This window comes from Lithobates pipiens, unplaced genomic scaffold (genome assembly GCF_037356315.1).
Source record: "Lithobates pipiens isolate NorthernLeopardFrog02 unplaced genomic scaffold, aLitPip1_a1.2 Scaffold_169, whole genome shotgun sequence".
Taxonomy (NCBI): domain Eukaryota; kingdom Metazoa; phylum Chordata; class Amphibia; order Anura; family Ranidae; genus Lithobates; species Lithobates pipiens.
Window position 1 is genome coordinate 749,689 of NW_027507754.1, and position 17,766 is coordinate 767,454.

Below are 17,766 nucleotides of genomic sequence, written 5' to 3' on the forward strand. Positions count from 1 at the left end.
AATTTCTAGAACTCTTCTGCTATTGGGACATGGAAGTAGGCGTCCTTCAGATATATGGACACGAACCAATCGCCTAGCTGAATTGCCTGACTGATTGTAAATAGTGTCTCCATTTTGAATTTCTGTTTCTTGAAGAAAGAATTCAAGTGGGTCAGATCTATAACTGGTCTCCAGGAGCCATTCTTCTTCAGAACCATGAAGAGGGGCGAGTAGACCCCTTGAAATCTTTTGCCGGTTGGAACTGGTATGGCAGCGCTCTGAGCCACTAGAGAGTCCGCGTAGGACTCCAGATGTTTTTCATGACTTTTAAATGGATACATCTTTGCTACTTTGGTTAGCAAAGAATTCTTCCTCTTGACGCCACCCCATTCGTCTGTAATAATTTCGCCAAATTCACCCAAGAAGGGGAAGTTTGAGCGTTTTTTCTTGAGGTGATTGGAGCGTGCCTCCACTGGCTCTTCCCACCTCAAAGCTTCCTTGACTGCTTTGACCAACGGTGGTACTAGGGAAAAATCAAAACCCGATGAAAATGCTTTAAAAGCCCTAACAGGTCTTCAGTTTAGAGCTAACAGTGAATAATGGGCCTAGAATTATTGCTCTCACTCCAGCATGCTCGGAGCTATGTAACATGTATAGTGCAATTGACGTTTTTGTGTCTGTGCCCCGGATGCATACATATATATTCGTACATGTGTATATGTCGGGATTGGGGCTCAAACATTTTGGGTGGGATTTTCAGTGATTTGGTGTATCTAAAATGTTTAACCCTTTTTAAAAAAAAAAAAAAAAAAAATTTTTTTTTACATCACATAGGGGATGTTTGAACCCCCATCCCAACATACACACATGTACAAATGTATATATATGCATCAGGGGCACCTACACAAAAGCGTCAATTGTACTATACATGTTACATAGCTCCGAGCATGCTCCCTTCTCCCCGGCGGCACCCACCATGCCGGTCCCGGGTCTGTCCCCTCCCTCCTCACATTTGTGTGCTGCGAACCAGTGACGCGGGTGCGGGTCCCCATTGGCGGCTGCCCCGGACGTCACAACACCAGGCACATGTACCCGGAAGTGACCTCCCCATATGGAGGCCGACTGCAAGATCCTTTTTGCAGCGGCTTCCTGTGGGTTTTTGTTTTATTTTTTTTATTTTTTTTTGGGCAGCCAATCCCATTGCCAAAGGGGAGCTTCCTCTCCCCCTAATCGGCACCGGGATACGCCCCCCTCCATCTACCACACATTAAATGCGGAGGGGGCGGGCTCCCGTGACACCAACTCGGGGGGCATCACTATCCCTCCCTTCTAGCCACTCCCACCCTCTTCCCTTCTAAAGGCTGGCTTTCCACCCTGTCAGTCTGGCTGAGACTTCAGGCCACACTGACACACACACTGCTGCTCTAATCAAGATAAGCCTCTGGTTTGACTACTCATCCCCATCATACCCTTATTGTACTATACCCCAATTGTACTGGCATCCCAGCCCCCTTCCTTCGTCTGATGCGAGGAGATACAAGGCAGCACACTAAACCCCCCCCCCCCCCTTCCTGTTCTCCTGAGGTCCATCATTGTTTTTAACTATTTATAATTATGGATGCATTTATGACGTATCGAGCTTCTGATACAGGGTCAGTACAACCCTAGCTTTCACTCAATGTTAGTATGCTACAGTGACTATAACCTTTGTATTAGCTACACATCTTATGTTATCTCTCTTTTTGTAGATTGATATTATATGTTTGCTGATCCATTTCCCTGAGGAAGAGTTTGAAACACTTGAAACACGTCGGAATAGGAATATTCACCTGTATTGTGCTCTTTGTGTTTATTGTATTTTGCATCCTGTTTTTGCTTTTTGTATCCACACATTCATTCATATTCCTTCTACCATTTGCGCTTCTGTTTTGCCCATATAACCACTACCCCTTTGATTTTACTTGTAGTAAAATAAAAATATTTGTTTTAAAGTAAGATATTGCCTACTAAATATTTGTCCTGCCCCTTTAAAGTCCCGCTGAGGCACCCATTCCACATCTACCATTAACTGGGATGTGGGTCAGGCCATTTCCAGACCATTTGCAGCACTTACCCCCCTCCTTTGACCATGCCGGTCCCGCGTCTGCCAATGGGCGCGGGAAGCTCAAGGACCATCGCCGGGCCACGCACAAGGGGAAGGGAAGTGACACATATTGGGGTGCACAGCCGCCGGATCACTTCACAGTCAGTTTGTCATATTCACACTCACTCCCACAGACTGCAGCACATAAGTAAAATGGTTAAGGCAGAAATGTATTATATAAAACAGAGATATGCAAATAGCGGACCTCCAGCTATTGCAAAACTACAAGTCTCATCATGCCTCTGCCTCTGGGTGTCATGCTTGTGGCTGTCAGAGTCTTGCTGTGCCTCCTGCGACTTGTAGTTCTGCAACAGCTGGAGGTCCGCTAATTGCATATCCCTGATATAAAACATCAGCAAGCGCATCTTTTAAAGTCTAATTGAACTTTTAATTTAAACCAAGTACTTTAAAACAAAAAGGTGTTGGAGGAACTGGAGAAACCCATAACGACTGTGGAATTGGGGGTAGCCCTGGCGAGCTCGAAACCCAAAAAGGCCCCTGGCCCCGACGGTCTCACCCCAACTTACTACAAAACTTTCTTTGAGACGCTTTCCCAACCTTTGGTCTCGGCCCTTAACTCGATCACGGAAGGTAACACCTTCCCGTTGGACTCTCTGCGCGCTTACATATCTCTTATCCCCAAAGAGGGGAAGGATCCACAGCAGTGTGGGAGTTATCGTCCGATAGCCCTCCTGAACACCGACCTTAAATTGTTCGCTAGGATATTGGCCAATCGGTTACTCCCCCATATACCGGGTCTGATTCATAGAGACCAGGCGGGTTTTGTCCCGCAGCGGGAGCCCCGGGACAACACCATTCGGGTTTTGAACCTAATCCACGCGGCCAGGTCTGCTGCGAGACCCCTTCTCCTGCTGTCCACCAACGCGGAGAAGGCCTTTGACCGCGTGGATTGGACGTTCATACAGGCGTCCCTGGAACACATAGGTCTCCGTCCCTCGATGCTCGGTTGGATCCTCTCCCTCTACTCTCATCCCACGGCTGCGGTTAAGGTGAATGAAACGAGGTCCGGCTTCTTCGATATCCGTAACGGCACTCGACAGGGGTGCCCTCTGTCTCCGCTGATTTTCATACTCTCATTGGAGCCCCTCTTGTGCAGGATTCGGGGTGACCCGGGTATTTCGGGTTTTTATAAATCCTCGGGGCCCCACAAGGTGGCCGCCTTTGCGGATGACTTGATCTTTTTCCTGACAGATCCTCTGCAATCTCTCCCCAATCTCCTTCAGGCCCTGAGGCACTATGGAGCTCTCTCTGGGTTTTCGATCAATCTGACCAAATCGTCCCTCTTGAACATTACCGTGGATGAGGCCGTGGTTCGACGTTTGCGGTCGACTTACCAGTTGCGCTGGGCGGCCCATACTATCCCTTATTTGGGTGTCAACATTAGTGCGGATCTCGCTAACCTGTACCAGGCCAACTTTGCCCCGCTTCTCCTCCGTCTTAAATCCGACCTCCTTCAATGGCATTCGCTTACTTTAACGTGGTTTGGCCGCTGCAATGCCATTAAGATGACCGCATTGCCTAGAATACTGTATCTACTGCAAGCCCTTCCCATCCGTTTGCCTCCGTCTTTTTTCAAGCGAGTTGACTCACTGTTCCGCGGCTTTATTTGGTCACATCAAAAACCGCGTATCAGACTGCAAATCCTCTATCTGACTAAGCAGAGGGGAGGAGTTGGTCTCCCGGACATTAGAACGTACTACAGGGCAGCTCACCTCACCAGACTGGTCGACTGGTATTGCCATGCAGAGGCCAAGCAGTGGGTAGCGATGGAACTGGAGGACTCAGAGGGTATGGCTAAGAGCTGGCCATGGATCGCTACCCCGCTGCCGCGGGGCCTCAATGAACATCCTACTCTTGGTAGTACCTTGCGGGTAGTCAGGGATACGATACGACGTTCCTCAGTCTCCCCGATGCCCTCCCCCATGGTGCCAATTTTGGGTAACCCAGACTTTCTGCCTGGCAGGCAGAACCCCATTTTTGGACGGTTGGCAGCGGCAGGGTGGTCTCATTTTTATGATTTTCTTGGCTCGGACGGCCGACTTGCAATGGAAGCGGGAATGTCCGCGCTGGATCCCCCACTGGACTTCTGGAGCGGTCTACAACTGCGTAATTTTTTGCGCAGATGTGCAAGGGCGCCTGGCATATCGCGCCCACTCACAGAGCTAGAACGCATTTGCCACCGCAGGGAACCGATCCGTCACTGTTTATCTTTACTCTACTCCTCCCTGATTTCTCCAGTGGATGGGTTCGTCCCCCCCTTTCTTACTAGGTGGGAGGCGGACCTAGGCGTCCACTTTAATGACTCTCAGCGGGAGAAGATACTTTATTTCGCCCAGAGGTCCTCCATTGCCACCAGGATCCAGGAATCCTGCTATAAATTGTTGACTCGATGGTATAGAGTGCCCGTTTCCCTGCATTGTTTTCTCCCACAGGTCCCCAGTACCTGTTGGCGCTGTGGTGTGGAGGAAGGAACGATGCTGCACATTTTTTGGGACTGCCTCAAAATTAAGCCTTTTTGGGCGGAGGTGACGGGCACAATTGAGCACCTGACTGGCGTCTCCGTGGGGGGGGACCCCACGGCCTGTCTACTGCACCTCTCTAAGCTCTCCGTTAAGAAATACAAGGCCTCTCTTACCATCCATCTTTTGAACGCTGCCAGGGCATGCATTCCCTTGTGCTGGAGGTCGGAGACCCCACCTACTAAATCTCTGTGGTTTGCCAAGGTGAACGACATCAGAAACATGGAAGATCTTACTGCCACTCTGCGTGGGCGGGAGGAGGCCTTCCGGGAGACATGGCGACCATGGCAATACTACATCTACACGGAAGCTTACCTCCGCGAGGTTGCTCTGCATGATTAGTCCTCATAACGTGAATTACCCTCTGGCCGGGAGGCGCCGCCACTTTCCCTTCACTTTCCCTCCCTGTTCCCTCCCCCATCTTTCCCACCCTGCCTTTCCGCTTTCGTTGTCCTCTTTTTTTTTTCCCTGAGACACCCCCAGCCCTAGGCCAGCCCATCCAGATTCTTTGCATATCCTGCCCTCTTTACTTTACTAGTTATGACAGTCGGCTGTGCCTAGCTGGTTGTGGGACGACCCCCCTCGACAGGTTTAAGTAAATCCTTCACAGCACTACCCTGGTAGCCCAACTGGTAACAGTGGGTTGCTGGGGATGCGGTCCGATGGCTCCCCTCAGAGTAGTGCACGGTTGACCATGCTGTTTAGTTTCACCCCTATGCTTTTTTTACTGAGTGCACTACCCGGGGATTGGTTGCATGTTATGTAATATTTGACGATGCTGTTATCTCATTGAATTGTATCTCATTTCCTGTCTCTGTTTTTATTTTATCTTGAATATTGTCATTTTTCTTTGAATTGTGAAACTGTCTCATTTGAAAAAGTAAATAAAGGAATTACAAAAAAACAAAAAAAACAAAAAGGTGTGCAAAGTCTTAGGGCCTGTTTAAATTTTTTTAGGACGTGCATTATGTCATGCATTGCCATGCATTGTGGTGTGGTGTGATGAACAGCATCGCAATGCAGTAGTGCATGTGCTGCTGCACGTTGCGGTAACATGCGTGTTACCACAACACAACAGGTGGTAACGTGCTTGTTACCACATTTTTTTTAAATCAGCCACAGCTTGACTAGAAAAGCCTGTCCCCTGCAATAGCGGAGAAGGATCCTTGCTCTCTATGGGGAAGTAGTGGTGTCTCTGCGGAGGTCCAACACACCCCTAGCTGAGTAGGCACTCTCCAATCAGCAGGGACCATGAACTTTGCTAATTGCAGAACTATAGATATGTGGAATGTGTTGGACCTCTACAATGAGCCCACTGCATGCCCGTAGAGAGCAAGAGTCCTTCTCTGCAGCATGCAGGCAGGGGACGGGCTTTTCTACTCCAGCCATGCCTACTTTAGAAGGAAAAAGAACTGTAAATGCTGCAGTGCAAAGGGTTGGGGAGGCACAAGACCTATAAGTGTTAACAAGATGCTTAAGAGAAAGAGTCCTCTTCCTGATCAAACAGGGATGTGCTATGTGGCAGAGCTGCGTAATTCTTAGAACTGGAGTAACAAAAATACAAATCCTTTGGCAGGTAATCAGAATCTGACAACTGAGGCCAGTTTTTCTTTCTATGCTGAAAGGGTATTTACTGGCGGATGGAATTACATTGAGTTTAGTTGCTAGTTTGTCTCTTCAACTACCCTGAAGATATGTCCTGCCCTAAATTGAGCATAAAAAACAGAAGATAGATATATTTGTATATTTAATTTGTATATGTATTATTACATTTTCTGTTTTGCTTGGAGCCCCCCTTTAAACACAACATAATCTCAAATTTCTCTGGGATCTCTAACTGCTATTGGTGTATCTGCACTGAGCAATGAAGGTAAAACCACTTCCAGGTCCTCCAAGCTGGATGGGACCAGAGAAGCCACCCTCACTGTGCCATGGTGAAAATCTGACCACACTGGAATGCTCATTCATTGGTGTCATGAGATACCCCCACAGGATGTGGGGACATCTTCCTGTCCCACTGCAGCAAAGTTGTACTCCTGCTAGATACAAAGTGCATTTTCAGACATCTGAGGGCACTGTCTCATGAAGATATTGTCCTTCAACTGTGTAAAAGAAATATATCTCCCCTGTATGTGGATATATTTGTTGTACCTTCCAGCAGATTCTCCTTTTGCCGAATAAAATCCCATTTTTCTTTCATCAGCTCATCTACTTGTTCCCGGTTGACGATCTCTTTCTTAGCCAGTTCCCGTTCCTGGGCTTTGGCCTCACTTAGGAGTTCGTTGACATGTCCCGTCTGCTCGGCCTTTAGACGTTCATTCTAAATGCAAAAACACAGTAAGATTTATCTGGATGAATTGGAGAGATTCCCACAAGTAGACAAGCATTGGGGACTATCCCACCAAAAATGAAGTTACTATTGCAGAAGGTGCCTAATATGTTACTTGTAACTTATTGGGGCCTCCAGGTCACCACAACTAGTATCCCCACTGGAAGATTTTCCCTCCATTTTTTTTCTAGGGACAACCCAAAATTTGGGATTTTCTTTTTCTTTCACTTTCAGTGATAATGGTAAACAGGAGAAATAGAGAGGAGGAATCTCCTTAACGGGGGCACAGACAGCAATATAAACTGACAGGAGTTCTAATCCCTCTACATTCTATTCAAAACTCAAAAAAAGTTTTCCCTTACTTATACTTTAATGAATTTGGAAAGCTAACAGATTCTCTTTCAGTGCATTCCCTTATAATAACACATACCCGTTCCTTGTATCTGGTATTCTTTTCTTCTATTTGTTTCACCTCAGCCAAGAGTTCTTCGATCATAGACTCCTTCATCTGAATTCTGCAGGCAGTTATATAATACAATAATGAGGTTCTTGTTCATTGGGAAATTATAGTTATATAAAATGTACCTAAAAATGTATTTTCTTATGATTGTTGCACAGGGTTTATATGCTTATACTTTATAACATGGTAATATAAAGTTTATACCGTTATATAAATGTGTAGCTACACCTTCTAGAGCAGGGGTGTCAATCTTGATTACATTGCGGGCCGCATCAGCAGTATGGTTGCCCTCAAAGGGGCAGTTGTATCAGGGGTGCGCTACCTACAAGGTTCAGGAGTGCATTACTTACAGAGTGCAGAGTTTAGGGGTGCGCTATGTACAGATTGCAGTTCTAGGGGGACCACATGACAAAGCCTGGTGGGGGCCTCATGTTTGACAAGTATTCTAGAGGTATGATTAAAATCCACAGATCCCTGATCCAAACTTTCTATTATAACTTGCATGCCCTACACTTACCTGTATTCCAGGTTCTGTCACACTCACTCTATTCAAAGGAATTATTAGAGATGAAGGAATGCTAGGATACACAATTTATTCAAAAACCTTCACTTACAGTGCATTGAACACGTTTCAATTGTGAATGTGGTGCAGGAAAGGCTCAAAGGTAGCGAGTCTATATAACAGGAGTCTTCAAACTATGGCCCTCCAGTTGTTCAGAAACTACAATTCCCATCATGCCTAGTCATGTCTGTGAATGTCAAAGTTTTACAATGCCTCATGGGATGCGTGGTTCCGCAACAGCTGGAGGACCATAGTTTGAGGATCCCTGCTATATAATAATCATTATAAAAATCAATGATTTGCTATTTGACAGCAACTAATATTTAAAAGGGATCGGTGTCATCATATTTCATTACTTCCATTGTTACTAAGACCTGATTTTCTACTGAATTTTGGGAAATTCAGATATTCTGTGTACAACAGGGGATAAGACTCAATCAGGCCAATGAGAACTGTGCATGCCCTTTTTAGTTGTGACAAATCTTTTGACAGTAGAAAAGTGATAAATGATTGAATTGATCCATTTATAAATATTCCCCCTTCAAAAGTCAGGGTTAGGTTATAAAAAAATATCCAAATCTTTGATGATCCCTAGGAGCACCATCAAATCTATCATAACCAAATGGAAAGAACATGGCACAACAGCAAACCTGCCAAGAGACGGCCGCACACCAAAACTCACGGCCCGGGGAAGGAGGGCATTAATCAGAGAGGCAGCACAGAGACCTAAGGTAACCCTGGAGGAGCTGCAGAGTTCCACAGCAGAGACTGGAGTATCTGTACATAGGACAACAATAAGCTGTACGCTCCATAGAGTTGGGCTTTATGGCAGAGTGGCCAGAAGAAAGCCATTCCTTTCAGCAAAAAACAGAATGGCACGTTTTGCGTTTGCGAAAAAGCATGTGGAAGACTCCCAAAATATATGGGGAAAGGTGCTCTGGTCTGATGAGACTAACATTAAACTTTTTGGCCATCAAAGAAAACGCTATGTCTGGTGCAAACCCAACACATCACATCACCCAACGAACACCATCCCCACGTGGTGGCAGTATCATTCTGTGGGGATGTTTTTCAGCAGTCGTAACTGGGAAACTGGTTAGGGTTGGGGGAAAGATGCTCGGTGCCAAATACAGGGATATTCTTGAGCAAAACCTGTACCACTCTGTGTGTGATTTGAGGCTAGGATGGAGGTTCACCTTCCAGCAGGACAATGACTCCAAACACACTGCTAAAGCAACACTTGAGTGGTTTAAGGGGAAACATGTAAATGTGTTGGAATGGCCTAGTCAAAGCCCAGACCTCAATCCAATAGAAAATCTGTGGTCAGACTTAAAGATTGCTGTTCACAAGCGCAAACCATTCAACTTGAAGGAGCTGGAGTAATTTTGCAAAGAGGAACAGGTAAGATGTGGCAAGCTCATAGAGACTTATCCAAAGCAACTTGGAGCTGTTATAGCCGCAAAAGGTGGCTCTACAAAGTATTGACTTTAGGGGGGGTGAATAGTTATGCATGTAGCGGATGGCATTTTGGACAAAATGTCATACGCATGTAAATTTAGTTTTTGCCTCAGAACAGTAGGGGTTCTGAAGGTTAATTACGTAGGTTGGCCTTGACATCAGTCTAGCTGGGCTGTGTTAGAAGTTCTGCCTGGTCATGTGAGCAGTGAGGTGCACAGGACAGGCCAGAACCAGGCCTGGTTGGAAGTTTTGAGTATCAGCCTTCTCTGAGCCAATCAGTGGGAGTGCCGGGGCCCGCTGGGGAGTCTGGGAAGGGGTACTTAAGATGTGTGGGTCACATGTTTAGAGAGAGGAGTTCGTGAGGCCCGTGTGGTCTGTTCTGGTTCCAGGACCGGGGTAGCCCCGTGAGGGGTCCCGGTCATGGGGTGTTCGACATCCCGCAACATGTTCCTGTTAGATGCCCCCAATAGACCCGTCTGGTCTGGGGTAGGGATCCGTCTGTTCATGAGTCTCGGAACCGGTTGGTCCGAGGCGCAGTAACTGAGGGAGGATTCAAGGTGTCCGGGTGTGCTCTCGGCTTGGAGAGGCACCACAGCTCGTGGAAGTGACCGGGGGAGGACTCTTCGGAGGAGGGCCGGCAAGTGGCATCCTGAGAAGTGTCTGGTTACTGAGTTGGGAAGGACATTGACAAGTCCATGCTTTTTCCAGTACTATCAAGGAGACAGAGAACGTTCCAGGTACTGAGGAAAAAGGTTCCTGCTCACCCTTAGTTACAATTTGTGCAAGTTCATAGAATTGCTTCAAGTTTTGAGTCAATGTGCTGACTGCCATGATCTCTGGCTAGAGATCTGTTCAGCGTTGAAGTACCCATCTGTGAGTGGCTACTACTCTGAGTGGAATTAGAGACTTTGCTAGACCTGCAGTTCAAGGTGCCTGAATTCTTCACCCGTGCCCTCTGTTCCCATGAGAGACTGTGTTACTGGATGTTATTACTGCAAAATAAAACCTTTCAAAAGGACTTTATTTGTATCAGCGTTCAAGTTTTTTGGTATCAAACCTGGGAACCCGTCGACGTGGAAGAACAAGCCAAGCGGAGGTAACCGGTAAGCCCAATAAGTTAAGGCCGCCCTACAAAGGGTTATGGCCGTATACATGCACATTGACTTTTTCTGTTATTTTGTCCTATTTGTTGTTTGCTTCACAATAAAAAATAAAAACAATCTTCAAAGTTGTGGGCATGTTCTGTAAATTAAATGATGAAAATCCTTGAACAATCCATGTTAACTCCGGGTTGTGAGGCAACAAAACACAAAAAATGGCAAGGGGGGTGAATACTTTTGCAAGGTACTGTATATACAGTCTATAGACACTCCTCTTCCTCCAGCACTCGCTTGCAGAAAACAATACAGACCCAGCTGGAACACTGATGAATCTGAAAAAAGGCACAATCAGATTACGCAAAAGCCCTTTACACGCAGGAACCACAGGCCCCTTTGAATGTGTAGAGAAAAGTTCCAGTGTCCAAATACATTTCTGTGGCTACTGATCCCAGCATCACCTCTTCAGGCACTGCCAACCTGCCTGGCTGCAGCTGCCTCTCTCACTAGTCTTCCTGGCTACTTCCCACAGTCCTCCCAGACTGTACACTCAGATATTTCTTGCACCTACAGGTAAGCCTTAATCTAGGCTTACATGGTTTACAACCACTTTAAGGTCTCAGGTTTTGGGGATCTCTGGTATCTGACAAAGCATACAAGCAGTGGTGTTACTATAGTCAAAGCAGCCCATGCGGCTGCTTTGGGGCCCAGGGATGGAAGAGGGGCCCCATTTCTCCTGTGGGAAGCAGCTATAGTGAGACAAAAAACTGCCTCAGCGGGTGCTAAACTGAGGCCCTGGGAAAGATTAATTGCTTTAATACTGGGCACTTTTACCCTTTTCTTGCCCAGCACTGTCAGATTTTGAATGACAATTGCGCGGTCATGCAACACTATACCCAAATTAAATTTTTAGCATTGTTTTCACACACTTTTGGTGGTAATTAATCACCACTGGGTTTTCAATTTTTTTACTAAAGAAATGAAAAAAAGACCACTGGCCACTGACAGGTGGCACTGATGGGCACTGCTAGGCAGCACTGATAGGCGGCACTGATGAGCGGACACTGAAAGGCAGCATCACTGATGGGCATAATTTCTGGGCACAGATTGGCATCACTTCTGGGCAGTGTTGGGGCTGCACTGATAATCAGGGCACGGATTATCTGTACAATCTCCACTATGAGGAGATGCTGCTGATCAGCTCTCCTCTCCTCCCTCTCATTCAGTATGAGTAGGGATGAGCCGAACACCCCCCTGTTCGGTTCGCACCAGAACCTGCGAACAGACCTAAACTTCGTGTGAACTTTAGAACCCTATTAAAGTCTATGGGACTCGAACGTTCACAATCTAAAGTGCTCATTTTAAAGGGTAATATACAGGTTACTGTCCTAAAAAGTGTTTGGGGACCCGGGTCCTGCCCCAGGGGACATGGATCAATGCAAAAAAAAGTTTTAAAAATGGCCGTTTTTTCAGGAGCAGTGATTTTAATAATGATTAAAGTGAAACAATAAAAGTGTAATATTCCTTTAAATTTCGTAGCTGGGGGGTATCTATAGTATGCCTGTGAAGGGGCGCATGTTTCTGGTGCTTAGAACTGTCCCTGCACAAAGTGTCATTTGTGCAGGAAAAAAAAGTCTTTTAAAATCACTTGCGGCTATTGTGGGGTCCCGTAATACAGAGAACACTCAATGAGTGTTCTCTGCATTAGCCGACAATTCATTCATTCATTGATAAAAATAAAAATAAAAAAAAAAGCGTGGGGGTTCCCCTAAATTCAATTACCAGGCCCTTCAGGTCTGACATGGATATTAAGGGGAACCCCGTGTCAAATTTTTAAAAAAAATTGACATGGGGGTCCCCCTAAATATCCATAACCAGACCCTTCAGGTTTGATATGGATATTAAGGGGAACCCCGCATCAAATTAAAAAAAAATTGACGTGGGGGTCCCCCTAAAAATCCAAATCAGACCCTTTATCTGAGCACGCAACCTGGCAGGCGGCAGGAAAAGAGGGGGGGACGAGAGAGCGGCCCCCCCTCCCTCCTGAACCGTACCAGGCCACATACCCTCAACATTGGGAGGATGCTTTGGGGGTCTGTGACCCCTCAAAGCACCTTGTCCCCATGTTGATGAGGACAAGGGCCTCATCCTCACAACCCTGGCTTGGTTGTGAGGGTCTGCGGGCGGGGGGCTTATCAGAATCTGGAAGCCCCCTTTAACAAGGGGACCCCCAGATCCCGGCCCCCCCCTGTTTGAAATGGTAAGGGGGTACAAAAGTACCCCTACCATTTCACAAAGAAAGTGTCAAAATGGTTAAATAAGACAAACACACTTTTGAAAAATTCCTTTATTAAAAATAAAAAAAATAAAAAAAAGATTCCAGCGGTGCTAATCCACTCTTGCTATCCAGCGACGGGTCTCCGGGGTCCAGCGATGGATGATCATATCCAGCGACGGGGGATCTCTCAGTCCAGCGCTGTCCATACATCCTTCTTCTGTCTCCACTCCAGAGACACTGCAGAGATCCGAGGGCGGGGGCCACCCGTCCCCTGACCCCGCCCCTCTGACGCTGGAGAGGGAAGCCAGGGGTTCCCCAGTGACGTGTGGGTGACCCCGCCCCCTCTGATGTAACGCAGGTTTCCGTTACATCAGAGGGGGCGGGGTCACCCATACGTCACTGGGGAACCCCTGGCTCCCTTCACCAGCGTCAGAGGGGGCGGGGTCAGGTGACGGGTGGCCCCGCCCTCCTAATATAAGAAACGTCAGCGCTGGGCTCTCTGCAGTGTCTCCGGAGTGGAGACAGAAGACGGATGTATGGACAGCGCTGGACTGAGAGATCCCCCGTCGCTGGATATGATCATCCATCGCTGGACCCCGGAGACCCGTCGCTGGATAGCAAGAGTGGATTAGCACCGCTGGAATCTTTTTTTTATTTTTAATAAAGGAATTTTTCAAAAGTGTGTTTGTCTTATTTAACCATTTTGACACTTTCTTTGTGAAATGGTAAGGGTACTTTTGTACCCCCTTACCATTTCAAACAGGGGGGGGCCGGGATCTGGGGGTCCCCTTGTTAAAGGGGGCTTCCAGATTCTGATAACCCCCCCGCCCGCAGACCCTCACAACCAATGGCCAGGGTTGTGAGGATGAGGCCCGTGTCCTCATCAACATGGGGACAAGGTGCTTTGAGGGGTCACAGACCCCCAAAGCATCCTCCCAATGTTGAGGGTATGTGGCCTGGTACGGTTCAGGAGGGAGGGGGGGCCGCTCTCTCGTCCCCCCCTCTTTTCCTGCGGCCTGCCAGGTTGCGTGCTCGGATAAAGGGTCTGATATGGATTTTTAGGGGGACCCCCACGTAAAAAATTTTTTAAATTTGATGCGGGGTTCCCCTTAATATCCATACCAGACCTGAAGGGTCTGGTTATGGATATTTAGGGGGACCCCCACATCAATTTTTTTAAGAAATTTGACACGGGGTTCCCCTTAATATCCATGTCAGACCTGAAGGGCATGGTAATTGAATTTAGGGGAACCCCCACGCTTTTTTTTTTTTTTTTTTTTTTTTTTTTTTTTATCAATGAATGAATGAATTGTCGGCTAATGCAGAGAACACTCATTGAGTGTTCTCTGTATTACGGAGACCCGACAATTTAGCCGCAAGTGATTTTAAAAGACTTTTTTTCCTGCACAAATGACACTTTGTGCAGGGACAGTTCTAAGCACCAGAAACATGCGCCCCTTCACAGGCATACTATAAATACCCCCCAGCTACGAAATTTAAAGGAATATTACACTTTTATTGTTTCACTTTAATCATTATTATAATCACTGCTCCTGAAAAAACGTCCGTTTTTAAAACTTTTTTTTGCATTGATCCATGTCCCCTGGGACAGGACCCGGGTCCCCAAACACTTTTTAGGACAGTAACCTGCATATTACCCTTTAAAATTAGCACTTTAGATTTCTCCCATAGACTTGTATAGGGTGTTCCGGCTTTTCGAATTTGCTGCGAACAGCCCAAATTGTTCACTGTTCGCTGAACAGGCAAACAGGCAATGTTCGAGTAGAACATGAGTTCGACTCGAACTCGAAGCTCATCCCTAAGTATGAGGTGAGGACAGACGATAACTAGCACTGAAGGTGTGAAAGGTGGAGTCAACAGTTGGGAACTGTCAGGGACACTATTTGAATAATAATAAAGGTTTCAGATTTGTGTACATGTGATCATCTGTGATTGGACACAGTTGATCACATGGGTAAAGAGCCTCGTCATCGGTTCTTTACCAAGATTTGGGTCACGCCGCGTCCCAGGGATATATGTGTCGTCCCTGAATAAGAGAGGATTCTGCCGGCCGGCCGTCATTTGTCTGGTGGGCAGGGGGTAGTTGATAATGGATTTTTGCTGGACGGCACTGTCCTGAAGTCCTGGTCTGGAGAAGGATCTTTTACCTCCCCCACTGAGGACCTACCCAAGGAAACTGTGTGGCAGACAGCTCCTAGGACATTGTGAGTAAGACCTGTGTTTGGGACTTTCATGTTTGTCTGCAGCTATAAGGACTTGGAAGTTTGTTTTGAACACTTAGACTGAACCCCTGAACCCCTCTTCTGTTTCAAGTTACTCCTCAAATTCCAAAAAGGCATCCCCTAGACCAGTGATGGTGAACCTCGGCACCCCAGATGTTTTGGAACTACATTTCCCATGATGCTCAACTACACTGCAGAGTGCATGAGCATCATGGGAAATGTAGTTCCAAAACATCTGGGGTGCCGAGGTTCGCCATCACTGCCCTAGACTGAGTCTGTGTTGTGGGTATGCATGTGACTGCTTTTGTGACTGGGAGCATCTAGTAAGGGAGACCTAGGCCTCATCAACCCCCTTAGACCAGTGATGGTGAACCTTGGCACCCTAGATGTTTTGGAACTACATTTCTCATGATGCTCATGCACTCTACAGTGTTGTTGAACATCATGAGAAATGTAGATCCAAAACATCTGGCGTGCCAAGGTTCGCCATCACTGCCTTAGACCTAAATGAGCAATTAACCCTTGCAGTGTGAGCAAAGCCCCGCTGCAAGAAATCATTTTTAAGTTTCCCTAAATTAGGTCTTAAAGCTTATTTTCAGGCAGATATAAACTCATCAGATAATGCAAATAACTATTCATTAGAAATAACAATTTAAATAAAATAATACGAAAAAAACAATTAAAATAAAAGAAAGTCTCTGGGATCTTAGATCTGATATACGGAAAAGACTAAATACTGACCACACTGTCGCCCCCTCTATCCTGTCCAATCCCTAGTAGTCTACTATGTTGTCACCTCCTGCAGACTCTGTTGTAAAGCCAATCTGGACTGTGTAAAAGTGGAATTCATCTTTAAATCTTTCAGCTTATAATGTAATGAAGCATGAAGACTCTCTGATTAGGCTGAGGAAGTGTTCATAATGAAAAGAATAGAAGGAAATGATTTACATGTTCAAACACCCCATGCTTGTGAAAACACCATCCAGGATTATAAACGCACAATGCACATATTGTTTCCATGTCAAGCATACATAGATCAACATTTACATGATCACTTCCTCATTTCCCAATGGATGGTTTTATACCAGATCATCCATTGTTTAATCTATCATGGGGAAAGCAAACAAACTCAGCACCTGTCCTCTCACCTGTCAAACTCAATCAGGTGTAGCTAATCCCCTACTTAATGGCACACAAAGCCCTTTGACTTTCAACTGAGATCAGCTGTGGTAATTTTAATTAGCTTAGAGGGGGGCGGGGTCACCCTTTTTACATAAACGGGTGACCCCGCCCCCCGCTGACAACACGGGGAAAGCCATAGGGAATTCCCGTGCGTCAGAGGGGGGCGGGGTCACCGGTTGTCCCACAGTTTCCGGTAAGGGTACCTCCCCTTTTCTATGTGAACTTGCACAAGCATCTATAGGTATACCATCCAGTTTATGGGAATACACATCCCAGCCCGTTTAGGAATAACATCTCTCTTCACTTCTTATGGACTTGGCTTCTTTGGACTGTGATCCAACACACCATTGTGTTGTACCCAGTACATTCTGAATGACTTTCACAGATTTATTTGATTTACATTTACATATTTCACTTGTATATTTTCACAAGCACTTAAACTTTGGTAACCGCCTTAGTTTTTGATATTTATATTATTACATGTATATATGTTTTCTTCATTAGGTCACAATATTTAGTGCTACACATTATCTTTGTACAATGTCCTTGCATGGCCTAGTCAGAGCCCAGACTTAAACCCCATTGAAAATCTGTAGAATGACTTGGGAACTGCAGTTCACAAATGATCACCATTCAATTTAACTGAACCTAAGCAGTTCTGCATAGAAGAGTGGGCAAATATTGCAAAGTCTAGATGTGCAAACTTAGTAGAGACAAATCCAAACAGACTAAAGGCTGTAATTAAACCTAAAGGTGATTCAGCTAAATACTGACACGGGGGGTGATCCTTTTTCCAACTCAGTGATTCTGTTTTTGATTTTTTTTTTCCGACATGTTGGCATTATATTTTTTAATTATATTATAAGTTACACTGAGTAAATACCGCTGGATAAAACAAAAACTGTGTCCGTCTTCATTTCAGGCTGCAAAGCAAAAAAGTGTGATAATTTTAAAGGGCTTGATTCATTTATATACCCACTGTACATGAGTAGGTATGAGCTTGGGCATGTTTGGATACTCTTCTGAACCCACGTAGCCAAGTCAGACAGGAAGCGGTCACCTGTAATGGGCCAATCATTTGCGGCCGAGGTATTTCCTGTTTCGCATCTGTGCGTATACAAGCTGCAGGTACAGTATATGTGTGGCTGCAGGGCAGGGAATGCACATACTTGTTTGCATGTTCCCAGGCTCCATGCAAGTCTCAGATGTCTCTCTGCTCATTGTTCCTCTAGGGCAGGGATATGCAATTAGCAGACCTCCAGCTATTGCAAAACTACAAGTCCCAGCATGCCTCTGCCTCTGGGTGTCATGCTTGTGGCTGTCAGTCTTGCTATGCCTCATGGGACTTGTAGTTCTGCAACAGCTGGAGGTCCACTAATTGCATATCCCTGTTCTAGGCATTATCCACCAAACCATGGCCAGCTTTAATCAATTAACTCTAGTGAAAAGTATGCCTAATGCCCCGTACACACGATACGAAAATCGTACGGAAAAT

The 17,766-nt window shown here is 46.1% G+C and overlaps 1 protein-coding gene across 2 annotated transcripts in view; it reads right to left on the minus strand.

The window, feature by feature from the left end:
- The window catches only part of CCDC83 (coiled-coil domain containing 83), a 76,778-nt gene that overhangs the window by 41,746 nt on the left and 17,266 nt on the right, over nt 1-17,766 (minus strand). For both annotated transcript variants that reach the window (XM_077484926.1, XM_077484925.1), the window contains exons 3-4: nt 7,422-7,506; nt 6,814-6,982 (exon numbers count right to left, since the gene is read on the minus strand). In XM_077484926.1, the coding sequence (XP_077341052.1) occupies nt 6,814-6,982; nt 7,422-7,506 (254 nt within the window). The remainder of the gene's footprint in view (nt 1-6,813; nt 6,983-7,421; nt 7,507-17,766) is intronic.